At 38.1% G+C, this 17,522-nt stretch overlaps 1 protein-coding gene across 1 annotated transcript in view; it reads right to left on the bottom strand.

Annotated features, from left to right (window-relative positions):
* The window catches only part of SYCP2L (synaptonemal complex protein 2 like), a 77,859-nt gene that overhangs the window by 15,843 nt on the left and 44,494 nt on the right, over positions 1 to 17,522 (bottom strand). Inside the window, exons 19-23 of the mRNA XM_074337065.1 lie at positions 16,257 to 16,407; positions 14,558 to 14,607; positions 12,589 to 12,718; positions 11,479 to 11,552; positions 11,247 to 11,316 (exon numbers count right to left, since the gene is read on the bottom strand). Of these exons, the coding sequence (XP_074193166.1) occupies positions 11,247 to 11,316; positions 11,479 to 11,552; positions 12,589 to 12,718; positions 14,558 to 14,607; positions 16,257 to 16,407 (475 nt within the window). The remainder of the gene's footprint in view (positions 1 to 11,246; positions 11,317 to 11,478; positions 11,553 to 12,588; positions 12,719 to 14,557; positions 14,608 to 16,256; positions 16,408 to 17,522) is intronic.

Genomic DNA, 17,522 nt, shown 5'->3' on the forward strand with positions numbered 1-17,522 from the left:
CAACATCTCCATCTCAAACCCATTCTATTTTCCCCCTCAAACCACTTTGTTCCCCACCATATACTGAGCCCCTAAACACATGTGCAGCTGTGGAGTCATCTGGCTTTTCCCTCTCCTCGCATATCCAGTTAATTGCCATTGATTTTCTCTTTGAAAGTTCTGGAATCTAATTTCATTAATTTGCTTAATAAATATTTAAATGCCACTATGTGCAAGGAGTTGTGCAATATGGTGGGAAGACAGTGGAGAAGGGAAGAGGCAAGTTTCTCCTCCTCCACTCTGCTCCTCTACCCCGGTCTCTGTGCTTCCTCAGACCCTCAGCTACCCTCGCACCTAAAGGCCTTTGCACTCGTTCCTCCTCTGATCTGAGTCCATCCCCCCACATATCGGCACTGAGGCTTCCTCTGGCCATCCAACCTACAATTTCAGTACAACCACCCCCTTTGAGACCCCTACCCTTTAGGTCCCCTTTATCACAATATAACATACTACACTCTTCACTTTTCTCCCCCCATAGAAGGGAAGCTCCAACAAGGGCAGGGATTTTGTCTGTTTTGTTCCCTAGAATATCTAACACATAGAAAAGTGCCTCACACATAGTAGACATTCGATGAATGAGTGAATGTTGCAGAATAGCCAAGCTTCTATGAAATAAGCTATAAGACATATCCTAAGAGAGGATCTTGGTAAAATAGATAAGAATTTATTCTAATTATCTTATACTAGTAGGGAGAGGTGAGACAGAGGACTATCAAAACCTTTAGAGACCCAAATACCACTACATAAATAAAAACAGAAATTAATAAAGTTTAGCATTTTAAAATCTGCTAAAACTACCTTTTGGGAGGAACTGTAAATATACTAATTTTTAGAAATATCACCATAGTAGGACATACTAGTTGTAAACTTCAAGATGATAAAAGAAAAATAATTTTGCCATTAAAATTATGCAAAATAGAGAATAGTCAGTATCAAATACTTCATGCTCTCTGGTAAAATAGAAGATACATTTTTTAAGAAAAATGAATAACCTAGGTTTAAATGTCAAATTAGATTATTTTCTATTAAAAGAAAAAAAAAGGAAATAGCAAAACAAGAGAGGTAAAACAAGAGATGTAATAAATACCTAACTGAGAGAAAAGAATGATCCAAAAGCAGAAGGGACTAAATTAATACCAGGTATATAAACAAAATGATCATACAAGAATGATGGAATTCATGAGACACCTCAGTTGATTTGCTGTGATAGAATTTTCATTCACTGAAAACCTCATTAGACATCACATTCCCACTCTGAAGAACTTGGAAAAGCAATTGCCTACATCTGGCCTGTCTGGAAAAAATAAAATGAAAAGCATAAGAAATACTCTCCATTTTGAGAAGTAACTTATAGGAGCCACTATTTCTTTCTTCCCATCGTTCTTACTAGATTTAGGCACATTCATTTGTTTGAAAAGAATGGATGGATATTTTCTAGGAGGTTGCATTATTGCAAGGATAAATGATTTTCAAATATCAAGGAAAGCATCCAGGTACAGCACTGTCCCCTTCAAGCCTCGAAACAAACAGCACTCGCATGAATCTCACATGGTTTCTACACCCCAGTCAGGGTCCAGAGAAACCACTTAGGAAGGATTCCAGCTACCCCCAATTAGGCCTCAACTACTACATTTCTTTCCTTGCTTCCTGTTCTACCCTATCTGGATTTTTCTCTCTCTTCAGACAATATATTTGCAGCAATAGCTCAAAGCATGGCCCTAAATTTCAATTTATCACGTTCATGCACCACCCATGGTAAAGTATGGTGTCTGCTGGCACAGACAATAGTTACATTACTTGAAGAAAGGAATCCAGGAACACTGTGTGAGTGGCTTGGAATTTGTGAACCTACTAAAAAGTAATCATCCAGAAGGACCACATCAGGAACATGGAAATAATTTGGCATAGAGAACTCTTTTGGAGGAGGCAATCTTTAAAGTATTTTACCCGTAACAGAGGAATGGCTCTGAAGAGAGAACAGGCTGCTCTGGAGAAACCCGTGCATATATTAAAGGCTGCAGGTCCTAAGTGATGCAGTTGACTCAGTTTTGTTTCCATGGTAACTATATGCCTCTTTCAACAGGGACTTTTTGACATTCTCTTAAAGGGGTTAAAACTACATATATAAAGCACCTCAAAATAAATATAAACAAAGAAAAAACAAAGACAAATAAAAAATGAATAAACACAAACAGTAAATAAACCCTGGCTGAAACTAAAGTGATCTCAAATGGGGAATGCTAACTCCATTTGTTTACTGGTGGCTGGCAGAAGGGGTGTGCTCTTGCTTTTGAACACAGCTTTCCTCATTGGCATGAAAATTGAAGACTTTTGAAATCTGAGGAGCTTCTGAATTTACACTGGGTGGCCTCCTGGGCACAGTTTGCAGTGACCATAATTTAGTATCCATATTGATATAGTCACACTTCTGATAAGACAATTTTTAGTGCTACACAGAACCAACCCTGTGGTTAACAGTCAAATTCTCCTAAGTTAAGGCATTTTGAAAATCTTACTCTGAAGTGACACCCTGTGGCCTAGAATGAGAAAGGCCAACAACCTTCACAGTCTTCTTTACCCAATATCCTCCCCCTGGAGATACTTTCCCAACGCCAATTCCTTTGTTTATTCCACCAATGTTTAGTATGCTGAGAATATGAAAAATTGAAGACAATCTCCATGGTTGAATTGCTCAGCCTGATGGGGACTACTGAAATATCTTTTGCACGGATTAATGGATTTTAAAATCCGTAAATCAATTAATAATACTTACTTACTTGTGACTATGTAGGAACGATTTTTCAATGATGGAATTATGCAGAGGTTCATAATTAAATGCAAGGATTATTTTTTTTTTTTAAGGAGAGCGCAGCTCACAGTGGCCCATGCAGGGATCGAACCAGCAACCTTGGTGCTACCAGCACCATGCTCTAACCAACTGAGCTAACTGGCTATCTAAATGCTAGGATTTTTTAAGGTTCTTATTCTGGCCCCTTGGCAAATACTTATTATTCAATATGCCTTTATATGCCAGGCACTGAACTCGGCATTCATAGCACTGAATGGAACAAAGAAGCTGTCCTCCTGACTCCTTCCCAATGATGAAGACATGGCCTAGAAGGTAGATGAGGGCAAAATGCAAAATCATGAGTAAAATTATCCTGTTTGCTTCCAGTTCTGGAAGCATGGCGCATCAAAAGTTCTAGGGTAAACATTAAAACATCAGTTGACAAGCAAAATGGCAGAATAGAAGTTTTCTACTATCTCTACCCGCTCCCCCCAAAGAATACCTACTTTGAAAATCACCTATAGACAAAAGTGCCTTTGTGGAAGGAAGTCTTGGAATCCAGTGGGGAAGTTCTAGCACCTTGTTGGACTTTTTTTTTAAAAACCCAAGATTGGACATATTGAAGAGGGTAATAAGAACAGTTTCACTTTAAACACATCACCACTCACTCGAGGCAGCACAGCTCAGCCAAGAGACCTCTGCAGCCTGTGATTTCTCTCATGGGGGAAAGTGAGAGCATTTGAGGGAGCGCTCAGTTTCCCAAGCTGTGCGGGACACTGCGAAAGAGAACCACTTCTTTCGTGCCCCGTCCAGAATACTAAGGTATGATACACAACTGGGGGTGGGGACAGGCTGGGAGAACAGCATCCAGGGCACTTGGAGAGCACCAAAGGGACAAAGATAGATCCTGCTCTAGACTCCATCGAAAAGCCTGACCATGAGCCACTGGAGATGCCTCACCTATGGGCCCCCCAACTGGCCTATGGTCGCCACAAACACTCCACATGCCTCACCCACACACATATGCCCCCATCCTGCGGTTGGCTCACTTTGCACATTGCCCCCTTACCACTCCAAGGGTACTGACCGAGAGCATTTGAAGAAAGGCCAATCCTGCAGGATTGCGAAGAAGCACAGACGCTTGAGCCGTCAGCACTACTCTAGGGAAAGCTACAGGAGGCTGGCAGCACTGGCCTCACTTTGCAGGATTGAGAGAAAACATGCAATCTTACAAAGTACCCCACAGAGGGAAGCAGAAGCAGGCATATCCATGGCAAAGGTCTGAGGAAGCTTCGGAATCTCTGGAAGGACTGAAAAACGGCATTTCTCTCCTGAAGCCAGTCAATAAAGACTGAGGAAGGTGATTGCTTCTTCAAGTGTGAAGACAGCAATCCAGAATTTCAAGGAACATGAAAACTCAAGGAAACATAACACCACAATAATTATACTGACCCCAAAGAAATGGAGCTCTGTCATGCCCAACTAAGAACTCAAAATAGTTGTTTTAAGGAAGCTCAATGAATTACAAGGACACACAGAAAGGCAATTGAACAAAATCGGGAAGACAATTTGCAAACAAAACAAGAAGTTAACAGAGAGATAGGAATCATAAAGAAGAACCAAAGAAAAATTCTGGAGCTAAAGAATACAAAAATGAAATGAAAAATTCAATAGAGAATATCAACAACAGACCTGAGCCAGCAGAAAAAAAGCATCTATGGTGTCAAAGAGATCATTTGAAATTATCCAGTTAGAGGAGAACAAAGACAAAAAGAATGAAAAAGAGTGAAGAAAGCCTACGTGAATTATGTGATACCATTAATAAGAACAATGTATACCACTAATAGATACCACAAACAGAAACAATTCACGGAAACAGAACAAATGATCCTAAAATTTATATGGAACCATATAAGACCTGAATAGTCAAAGCAATGCTGAGAAAGAAGACCAAGCTGGAGGCATCATGTTTCCTATACTATAACAAGACTATAGTAATCAAAACGGCATGGTACCAGCATAACAATAGACACACAGATCAATGGAATAGGATAGAGAGCCCAGAAATAAACACACACATATGTGATCAATTAATTTATGTCAAAGGAGCCAAAATATACAATGAAGAAAGGACAGTCTCTTTAAGAAATCATGTTGGGAAAACATGACAGCCACATGCTGTCAAAAAAATGTTAAAAGAATGAAATTGGACCACTGTCTTATACCGTATACAAAAATTAACTCAAAACATAAGACTTGAAACCATAAAACTCCTAGATGAAAACATAGGCAGTAAGCTCCTTGACATTGGTCGTGGTGATGATTTTTTTGGATTTGACACCAAAAGCAAAGGCAACAAAAGCAAAAATAAACATAGTTGGACTACATCAAATTAAAAAGCTTCTGTACAGCCAACGAAACCACCAAAAAAATGAAAAATCAACCTACAAAATGGGAAAAAGTATGTACAAACCAGATATCTGATAGGCGTTAATGTCCAAGATATATAAAGAACTCATACAACTCAATAACAAACAAAAAAAAATCCAAGTTATAAATGAGCAGAGAATCTGAATAGACATTTTTCTAAAGAAGATGTACAGATGGCCAACAGGTACATGAAAACGTGCTCACCATCACTGATCATCAAGAAAATGCAAATCCAAACCAAAATGAGGTATCACTTCACACCTGTTAGAATGGCTATTATCAAAAAGACAACAGATAAGTATTGGCTAGGATATGGAGAAAAGGGAACCCTCGTGCACTGTTGGTGGGAATGTAAATTGGTACAGCCACTATGGAAAACACTATGGAGGTTCCTCAAAGAATTAACAATCGAACTACCATAAGATCCAGCAATCTCACTTCTGGGTATATACCCACAGGAAATGAAATCACTATCTCAAAGAGGTATCTGTACCCCATGTTCACTGCAGCATTATTTATAATAATCAAGACATGAAAACAACCTAAGCATCTGTTGGCAGATAAACTGATAATAAAAATGTGGTACATACATACATTGGAATATTATTTAGTCATAAAAAAGAGGAAAATCTTGCCATTTGCAACAACATGCATAGACTTTGAGGGCATTATGTTAAGTGAAATAAGTCAGACACAGAAAGACAAATACTGTATGATCTCACTTACATGTGGAATCTAAAAATATTGAACTCTTAGAAACAGAGACTAGAATGGTGGTTACGAGAGGTGGAAAGTGGGGTAATGGAGAGACGGTGGCCAAAGGATACAAAGTTCTAGTTGTAAAATGAATAAGTTCTGGGGATCCAATCACAGCATGGTGATTACAGTTAATAATACTTGAAAGTTGCTGAGAGAGTAGATCTTAAATGTCCTCACCACAAAAAAGAAATGGTAATTATGTGATATGATGGAGGTATTAGCTAATGCTATGGTGATAATCATACTGCAATATATAAATGTATTAAATCAACATGCTGTAACCTTAAACTTACACAATGTTATATATCAATTATAGCTCAATAAACATAGAAAAAAATCAAAAAAATTAAAATAAAGTCTCTCCAGGTATATCAAGATAAATAAATAAGCAAACACATTACAATGTTTACCTATTGGATGGGGACATATGACACTGGGGACTATGAACAAAAGAGAGGAAGCAAGGAATCCTTTGAGCTCCCAAACAAAAAGTTCAATTCACTTAAAAGGGAAAAAAATGTAACCCTAGAAGATAGTTGAACATTACAAAGTCCTCAAAACATGAATAAGTCAAGGATTTACACCCAATCAAGCTGTTTAAATTAAAATTAACAATCAAATATGTTTGAAAAGTTAACAGACCATATGGTGAAATAATTTGTAAAACCTTAAAAAGGCAACATCACATACAATAATCATAGAACAAAGACAAAAATGGGTCATATCAATAAAAGTAGGTTTGAGTCATTTATTCAAAGAAAAATATCTTCAGGTTAGATCATATAGCAAAACCCATATTATGCTATAGAGAAAAATAAACTCCTAAAATAAAATTATTTATAATGATTGAAAATAAAAACATGACAATAGTTTGGCAAGTGGAGACAAAAAGAAAACAAGAGTGACAAAATTAGTTGAAGTAGAATCTGGCCAAAGAGCAAAAAAATCAGCAAACAACAAAAAGGGTAAAGAAGCAATCACTTCATCCCAGGCTTCAATGAAGTATCATAAATAATTTCTAAAGAAAATGAGAAGCTGCAAATAAATAAATAACCATTAAGCACACAAGGAAACAATGCACTGTGAGCAGAGAGCAGCAGAATCAGACAGCAGAAAGGTACTCACAAAAACTTTAGTTACTGTAATTCTCAGATACACATTATTAAAAACACCTGTTCTTTTTAAAGAAATAAATTCAAGCTTAAAAATATTTTTAAGGGAACAGGGCACTATGTAAAATGACCCAGAAGATCTGTAAAGAACCAAACATTTTCTAAAAAAAAAGATACAATAATAAACATTTCATGATAGATTCAATAGCAGATTAGATATAGGTAAAGAGATAGCAGTGAACTGGAAGATTGGGCAAATTAAATTAGCCAGCATGCAAACAGAGCAAAGAAATGGAAAATAACTAAGCGTAATTTAGAGACTACTCTTACATACTGAATACCGAATGAGACAGAGTATTATGCATCTAACTGGAGTTCAAGAAGAAGGGAGAATGAGCCAGAAGCAATATTTGAGGAGATAATGCTGAGACTTCTCCAGCAATGATGAAAGACACTAGGTCATATATTCAAGATGCCCTACAAACGTCAAGCAGGATAAAATAAAAAGAATACCACACTTAGACAAATTTTAATAAGTGGAAAATTGTCAAAGATAAATAGAAATCATCTTATAAGTATTTAGAGGGAGGCAAGAAGAGACAAATTACCTTCAGAGTGACTGTGAGATTAACTGCTGAATTTTCATCACATGACAGAAAACAAAAGGCAGTTTAATTCCTTTGATGTACTGACAGAAAAAGTTCTGCCAATCTGTATTGACACTCAGTGAAAATTTATTCAAGAATAAAGGTGAAACAGGCCTTTTCATACAAGCGAAAAACTGAGGAAGTTCCCACCAGCAGACCCTCACCAAAGGTGTATCATAAGCAGAAAGAAAGAAGTCTCACATGGAGAGTGAGAAGCTACCGTGTTTCCCCGAAAATAAGACCTAGCCAGACAATCAGCTCTAATGTGTCTTTTGGAGCAGAAATTAATATAAGACCCGGTCTCATTTAACTATAAGACCTGGCATAATATAATATAAAATACAATATAATACCGGGTCTTATATTAATTTTTGCTCCAAAAGACACATTACAGCTGATTGTCTGGCTAGGTCTTATTTTCGGGGAAACAGGGTAGAAGAATGTAAACAAAGTGGTAAATATGTGGGCATATAAAAATGTAAATGACTACATAAAACAGTATCTCAACTTTTATAATAAAATGAAAATAAAGAATACCACCACATAACACAGTTGGGGTAGGATAATGGAATTCAAGAGACTTAAGGTCCTGTATGATCTGGGAGGAAAAGAATGCTACTGATTAAAGTTAGACTTCGAAAAGTTATTCATGTTATAATTTCTAGGTTAATCAGTAAATGAAAAGAAATAGAGTAGGTAACTATAAATGAGTAGAGGGGAAAATAGAATGAGAAAAAAGACTTAAGCAAAATTTTTAAAATATTGAGAAAGAAACCAAAATGATTGGGTCACATAGAAAGTACAAAATAAATTAGTAGCTATAATCCAAATATAGGAGTAGTTACAGTAATTTAATTGGACTAAATACTCCAGTTAAAAGACACGTACTATGATATGAGGAGTCGGAGACTCCAAATATCGGCTATTTACAAATGATATCTATCACATGAGGACATATATGTTAAACATAAAAGGATGAAAAAATGATACTATGCCAATTCTAAACAAAAGAAATAACAGACTTTAAGACAAACACATTACTGAGATAAGGGGGGGGTGACACTTCATAATGATAAAAGTTTCAATATGCCATAAAGCTAAAATATTTTACATTTACAAGCACTTAAAGCCATTCTTATTTTATATAAACCAAAATTGAACAGAACCAGAAAGAGAAACTGGCAAGTCCACAATCATCATAAGAGGTTTTAATACACTACTCTCAACAACTGATAAAACAAGTGGACTGAAAAAAATTAGTAAGAATACAAACTATTTGAAGAATGTAATTAAGAAAAGTGACTGAATGGATACGCACATATAGAGACACTACACTCAATAATTGTGGAATATACTCTTAACCACAAATTAACCTTTAAAAAAAACTGACATATACTGGGCCATAAAGGACATCTCAAAATTGCAAAGGATGCAATCATACAGACCATGTTCTCTAGCCACAATGAAATCAAACTAGAAACAGTAACAAAACGAGAGCTAGAAAAAATCCCATACCACTGGTAATTGAGAAATATACTACTTTTCTTAAAGAAAAAGTATTTTTAAATAAGTAATAACAAATACATATTATGTGTGGGATTCACCTATAGTAGTACTCAGAAATGTATAGCATTAAGTAAATATAGGAAATAATTTATAAGATATCTTTGACTTTTGGTAAGGAAGAATTTCTCAAGACTAAAAAAGTACTAACCATAAAGAAGAGATTAATAAATTAGAATTCATTAAAATTAAGAACTTTGGTTTATCAAAAAAACTCATAAAGACATAGAGAAAACATCACAGAGAGAGAGAAGCGCAAACCACCACGTGAAGAAGATATTTACAAGACATATAACCAAGTCCAGAATCTATGAAGAACTCCTAGGAACTGATATAAAAGGACAAGCCTATTAACAAATCAGCAAGACATTTTAGACACTACGCAAAAGAGGAAATTCAAATGGCTTATGAACATATAAAATGATGCTTAACCTTAATCAGGGATATTCAAATTAAAACATCACTGTATATACATACACACGAATCAAGATTTTAAAATACCCAATCTTGGCAGAATGTGAAGCACCAGAACCCTCACATCCAGCTGGTGGGAAAGTAAGTGGATACAACCACGTTGGAAACACAGTTTGGCACATCTGAAACTGTTAAAGGTACATATACTCTATGGCCTAGCAATTCTATTCCTAAAACATACCTAGAGAACATTTTTCACATATGTACCAGGAGAAATGGACATGATTCTTTATAGTGGCATTATTTCTAATAACTAAAACTGCAAACAATCCAAAGACCCCACAGCACTACAATGGATAAATGACGGTATATTTGTGTAGCTGAATATTATATTGTGATGAAAATTAATATACTTCACCTATGTATTGGCATAAATGGACCTTTACAAATGATTTTGAGCAAAAGAAGCAGGACACACAAGATATACACAGTATGCTGCCATTTGTTTAAATTTCAAATCAAATATAACTAAACTACCTATTACATAGGGATACACACAAAGGAAGTAAAATTATAAAGAAAAGCCACAGAAGGGTTTTCACAAGTCAGGACTGTCATTACCTCTGAAGGATGGAGGGAATGGGCAGGGAATGACCCCGTATGAAAGGGCTCTTTCTGGTTCTTACTCTGAGTTGTGGTTACATATATATTCACTTCATAATCGTTCTTTAAACTGTACACATTTTGTATTCTCTTCTGAATCTATGGCACTCTTCACAATGTGAAAGTGAAAAAAAAATAAAAGCAGTGGACTCAAACACAAAACTAAGCTTAATGAATGGGCCCCTGCGAAGGTGGAAGGGCGGGGATGGGTTTGGCGTGGAGCGAACCAAGATTTGGAAATCGCAATGTTCTGTTTCTTAAACTGGATGGTGGTTCACACATGTCTGTTGTGTTGATATGCTAACTATCCTGCATATAATTCATAACTATTTGAATCTTCCTGATATTTAATTTAACATGCAAAGAAAAAACAAACTATTCAGAAACATCCTGAAGATGTTTGGTTAGGTACTAAACTAATTCACAACACTGTGACCTGGTCTGGGAACCTTTGGATAACCATTTCCACAAAAAATGAATTCAGAAATTTTAATACTTTGGCCATACAACTTTTTGAAACATTGCTGACAAACTGTAAGCGTCCTGCTAAGCTCTTGTATGAGGCCTGAGAAGAGACGCGCTGGCTGACGGGATTCGGGCCCCAGGCTATGTGCTTCTTGACAGGAGACATTCTTGTTCCTGAAGAAGCCCCTCTTCCCCTCGACCTTCATGCACATTTGGAGCTGACCTGCAGATCACACTAGTCTCTCCAAGACCTAGCAATCGTCACTCTGTAAAGTGATTTTATCTGCTGCAATTTGAATAACAGCCTGGCCTGCCAAAATCAGATTTGTTTGGCTTTATTCTGCAAAAAGTTTTATATTCTCTCACCTCTGTCTTCCAAGTTTTCCAGTTTATGTTTGAAGTTAGTATTTTCCATCAATGACTCTGGGTTCACAGTCTTAAAAGAAAAAGAAAAAGAAAAAAATCAACAGGCCACAAGTATACGTATTTGTGTCAAAATAAGAAATAAATGGTGTTACATTATCCCTTATGAAGGAATAAGCCCATACATTATGCAAATATGATATTAATTCTAGAAAACCCAACAATTAAATAATACCTTAGGTACATTTTCTTCAACCTCTGAATGTTCCAATGAAGAGAGATTGCCCAGTGAGTGGGAGCTTTGAAGTTCTGAATATTAGAGAGAACAGTTTCAAGGGAGAAAACGCACTAAGAGCAACTTCAGGCAAAACATTTTAATGCTCCTCTATATATTAAATCTCACTATCAAAAAATGGGACACAGTTCTAAATTTTAAAAAACTTTCAGGGCATGTGTGGTTATGAGGTTTGTGGATCAGTAGATAAAATGAATAGCCAGTTACCTCAACTAGATCCCGACCTTTAATAGCTGCCCATCTGACCCCAAGGTCATGGGCAAGGTTTCTGCCACCTCAACCTTGGGATCCTCTATTTCTTCTCTCTCTTAGTTCCACTCCCTTATTTCCTCTTACTCTCTAATCCTAATATTCCTCTCTCCTTTTTCCTTTTCTCTACTTGTTTTCTGCCAGTGGCAGCCAAGCTAAAAAGTTGTCAGTTGCATGTCTACTAAGTGCCAGTATGTATCGGGCAACGTGCTAAGCTGCAGGATGATAAAGGTGAACAAACAAAACCCCTTCTCTTAAAAATTTTTAAGATGCAAATAATTTTAATAAAGTACAGTGGGGATTAAGATAAACCTTGCAGGTCAAGGGTTGGCAAATTCTGGCCCCTTCAGCCCCTTGGGCCACCTGGTTTTTTAAATAAAAATTTTGTGAAAATATAGCCATGCCCATCAGTTTACATCTTGTCTGTGACTGACTTTGTGCTACAACTGCAAAGTTAAATTGTTACAACAGAAACTATAAGGGCCAAAAAGCAAAAAATACTTAGTATCCATCCAAAGAGAAAGTTTGCCAACCCCTATACTAACAAGTCACCATTTGAGTTTCTTGCTTCTTTAGAAGAGGAGAACCAGCAATTCTTATGCACACGCTAATGTCAAATGTTAAAGCAGAATTAAAACACAAGATCCTCTAAATTTTGCTAATGAGGACATTAAAGAGAAGAACAATCATACCTTCACTCTTTCTTCAACAGATATTAAAAGACAAAAAATGTTTTATTTACTTCAAACTACCTTTCCCAAAACATAAGTTTCTCTATGTATATCAACAGAAATTAGGTACCTGTTTTCTGGGCAGAAACTTCAGGAGTTAAAAGGGTAGAACTACCCTGAAATTTTGTTCCAGAAATGTTTGGAGGTGTGGCATTACTTTCCCTTGAGGTATCTTTCCATAATGGTGTTAGAAGTTTAGCCTAAAATATAATATTTTTTAAAAGTGTTAACATTCATAACCATTCAAGACAAGCTGTCAAAAATTCCAAGACATTTATTTCCAATATCCTTTTAAAAAGTTTAAGTATTGGATTTGTTCCATTTGAAACTAAACACTAAGACTACAAGATCCCAGAGTAGAAAGCACATTAGGTCATATACAGAGGGTACCAAAAAAAATGTATACACATTTTAAGGAAAAAACTGCATTAAAATTGTAATACTCAATATACACCAATAACTAAAGATGAATACAAGTCATGTACATATATTTTTGGCACCGCCGGTATCAATTGATAATTCTAAATCAAAAATAACTGCACACCAAAGTTCTCCAAGTCTGGTCCCGGACCACAGCATCTGCAACACCTGGGAACCTGACAGAAATGCCAGTTCTCAAGCCTCACCTAAGACCTACTCAGTCAGAGCTCTGGGAACAGGACCCAGCAACCCGTGTTTTAACAAGTCATCTGGGTCACTCTTGTGACCAATAAAGTTAGTGAGAACCAGTGCTCTAAATCAGGAGTCAGCAAACTACAGCTCACTGCCTGTTCTGGAAAGAAACATTATTGGAACACAACACACCCGTTTGTTTAGGAATGTCCACGGCTGTTTTCCTGCTGCACTGCCAGAGATGAATAGTTGCCACAGAAACCATATAGCCCACAGAGTTGAAAATATTTACTCTCTGGCCCTTTACAGAAAATGTTTGCCGACCCCTGCTAAATTATTCTCTTCATGACTCCAACACAAAGAAGTGAATTCTGAATATGGAAATTTGTACAAAGTCAGCAATGCCCTCACTGAAAATCAGCAGAGACTTCTTATCACTGGCACACTTAAATTTATGGATTCTCAAAGCTTTGATGTTTCTTTCGTGCTTATTTAAAACAAAAAGACATGGTTACTAAAAAACTGTTCTTTTGGTCTATTTCTGATAACTCATTATTTCAGTTTGAACTATTCAACAAATATTTGGGCACTTACTCTGGCTCACAGGTTTAATCTATAAACAATCTCTGTCATTACAGAACCAGAGAGCCCCTTAGATTCACAGAGGGCAGCGATTCCCAGGCTGAAGGAAGGAGGCCGGCTGGGGGGCAGACAACTAGCTATGAATGGAACACTAACCACGGGTTGGTGATGCCCTCAGAATCCCAGCAGCCAGATAGGACAGGTCTCATTTAACAAGAAACAAAAGCCAACTTCTGAGAGGTAATTCAGCTAATCGCAGGAAAAATTAGGCTTTGAGTTGGTTTGGAGGACACTGGTGCTCATACTCTTAACTACTTTTCTATATAAAATAAGGATAATTGAAGGGAACTAAGAAACTTTGAGGGTTTAGTCAGTATTTATATAAGCTCGAAGGCATTTCCACCAGTTGCAAAATAAAGACTTAAAGGTTTAAATCATTAAAAGCTTTGGAAGTAACATGTCAACAAATTGAACACTAAGGGAAGAAATAAACCAAGAAGTTTATTTTAAAAAGTAAATTCAAAAGAGCATATATTTTCAGTTAATCAGAACAGCCCAGATTTTAAGCACTGTTATAATAAACATCTTTCAGCAACATTGGGGAACAATGAAAAAAAGATCCTAAATCATTACCTAAGATTCATACTAAATGTTTAGAAGTCTTTGCAGTTTCTGTTAACAGTGGTTTACATACTAGTAAAAGACTGCTCTATTATTCTCATATTCCTAAAAGTAGTTTGTTTTTTTGTTTTTTTAGAAATAAATGCAGTTTAACCCTAAACAGATCGACCTGTGTCATGCTAATGCCATAAGGGCACACGGGAGCCCCGATAAAGTTTACTTACTTGGTCTTTCTCACGGTCCCTGCCAAGATTGAGAGGGGAAAGTGGCAAAACTAAAATGAAAGGAAATAAGTGTACAATGGGTAAGTTTACATATGAGAAATACAAAAACTCATTTTTCCCTCTCCCAATTATACGTGTCCAGGCTAAAAGCCATTCCCATTTCCTACAACTAAGTCAAATGCTTGGTTCTGACGATCCCTTTAATAATTATTCAGCTGTGTTCCTCGGACACAGCCAGGGTTTCTCAGGGCACCACCAGTGCTTCTGGGCACAGCCAGACTTCCTGGACTTCTTAGGGTACCACTAGTTTCCCCGGGCACAGCTAGGATTTCTCAGGGCACTGCCACTTTCTCTGGGAACAGCCACACTTCCTGGACACAGCCAGGGCTTTCAGGGCACTGCCACTCTCTGTGGGCACAGCCACACTTCCTGGACACAGCCAGGGCTCTCAGGGCACTGCCACTTTCTCTGGGAACAGCCCGACTTCCTGGGCACAGCCAGGGTACCTTCAGGGCTCAGCCAGACTTCCTGGACTTCTTAGGGTACCACCTGTCTTCCTGGACACAGCCAGGGTTTCTCAGGGCACTGCCACTCTCTCTGTGCCTCTCAGGGTACCCTGCTGGAACAATAGCGACTCACAATCAAGGTGCTTACATATTCTCAATGGCGGACAGTCAAGAGACAAAAGCAAATATCCCCCAGTTCCACTAACAACAGTTCCCAATCAAACAGTCAAGCAGTCCATTAAATTAGGGATGGAAGGCAATTCCCCATAGTTCATAGTCATTCGCCAGGGCTGTCCTGGGGGTGAGGGACAACCTTGACCTCACCCGCATCTCCCACGGAGGACTCAGCAAGCGTTACCTCCTGGGACTACAAGTCCTGCATCCGGGCTGCCTGAGCAGGAACTTCCCCGGCCCACAGGGCTGCAACGACCTTCGCTTTCTCCGGCCTGTGCTGGTTGGGGAACCGTCCACATCTTTCCACCTCTCCACGGGGCTCCATCTCTGCAGCAGCTGCATGGCTTTTCCTGTGCTGGTGGGAGAACCGTCCACGTCCTCCCACCCCTCCACGGGGGTCCAGCTCTCCGGCAGCTGCTCCTCCTGGTCTTCCTCAGACTGAGTGTCCACATGCACAAACTGCTCCACCGTCCTTTGGAGAGCTTTGGCCGGCACCGTACCCTGCTCGCTGCGCCATTTGTCATGCGGGAGACCCTGCTGGGTCTCTGGTCCCGCTCCCCATACAAGAACGCAGGATATGGTGAGGCCAAAAAGGAACACCCACGGAGCCATAGGTAGGGGAGTCATACTAGTATATTCTCGCTGGCGGCACTATACTCTCACTGGAGGCTGGATCCACACTGTCCGCAAACCGCCATCCACGCTTGCCAGCCCAGCCGCCATCTTCTTGCTAGCCCCCATTATTCCTCTTCTCTTCTCTCTCTCTGCTAGCATACCCACAGCAGTTATATTAGTGGCCAATGGCTCACTGGTTACAGCTGACGGCCAACTAGCCACAGCTGATGGCCATGCAATCACAGTTGGCCATTTACTACCTGAGCCAGCACCTGTCTATGTGAGGCTGAGAGCCTGGAAACTGCTTTTTGGGGTTCTGTCCCCACACTCATCATACACTGAAAAATAAACACCTGCTGATTTACTTGAAAAATGACTTGAAAGAAGACGTGCACCAAACTTACTTTTTAAGCTACTTCTGGCTCTTGCCTTTTTCCGACCAGGATATGGTTTTAGGAATTTCCTTTCTTGGTTGTTGGTCCAAGATAGTTCACTGGTACTAGTACTTGAATCTTGATTACTCTCTGAGAAGAGGTGTTTCCTATAATGAAACTTCTACAAACCCAGATGATAAATGAGAACTATTAAAGGGTGCTAGTACCCTTTATATACAATTAAACAGACCACTACAGTGTGAGACGAAAGAGAAGTATCTCCTTCTAAAAGACAGGGTCTCTCACACAATAAAAAGGCCCAGAAGTAAGGAGGGGAAGAAAAAGGAGAAACAGGTTATTTCGTTAGTCAATTCTCAACCAAGCCGCTGTTGTAAAGGATGAGAAAATCCTCTCTAATCAAATACTTGCAACTAACGAGATGCTAGGTCACTGCTCAAAAGCTGATGCTCCTTAATATCATGTCAACACTATAACTTCAAAATATTAACCTGAACAACAAAAGCAAGTATAAAACTAATTTTTACAAAGATATGCTTGTCTACATTTTAGAAGAACTAAAATAAAAACAAGAGAGTTACTCCTATTTGAACCTTAAAGGCTTTGAAATTAAGCTTGGACTATAAAGGTTAGATTTTTAGGACAAACGTAATCTGTTCTGCTGGATTATTCAACTGTACATTGATATTTACACATATACTAAGTCTTTTTCTGTTTTTGGATTCACTTTTACAAATGCTGTTAATGAAAATGTTTATGCTCAATTTTAACATGCAATTTGTTTTGATTTTAACAAAACGCATACTCTATTTGAGCCCTGTCTGTGGTGTCCTTCCAGGAGCCCAGTCCTTAAACTGCCATGACTCTACAGGGGCTCCACCATTCAGCTTGCAACACCTCATTCTCATGTCAGGCCAGGGAGGATTCACATGAATCCAAATGTATTAAGTGGTGACAGTATCCCACATACTCTTTTCAAACTGATACACATCAGCTAGAAGATACACACTGTGCCTGGAATGGCAAAGTGTGGAGTCAGCTTAGGGTGAGAACCAGCCTCACCCCTATTTATGATACCACAACCCATAACTTTTAAGATGGGTGATGGTGAACTATCTATTTTTCAAATGAATTTATTTTTAAAGATCCAATTGAAAATGCTTAGCAGTTCACCATTTGTAAAGAAGCTCATTTATTAAAGGAAATTTGTGAGCCAGACCTATCTGTATCTTACTCTTATGAGAATAATAAAAAAGGTTAGAGGGACCCTCACATTTG

This window comes from Rhinolophus sinicus, linkage group LG06, assembly GCF_036562045.2.
Source record: "Rhinolophus sinicus isolate RSC01 linkage group LG06, ASM3656204v1, whole genome shotgun sequence".
Classification (NCBI taxonomy): domain Eukaryota; kingdom Metazoa; phylum Chordata; class Mammalia; order Chiroptera; family Rhinolophidae; genus Rhinolophus; species Rhinolophus sinicus.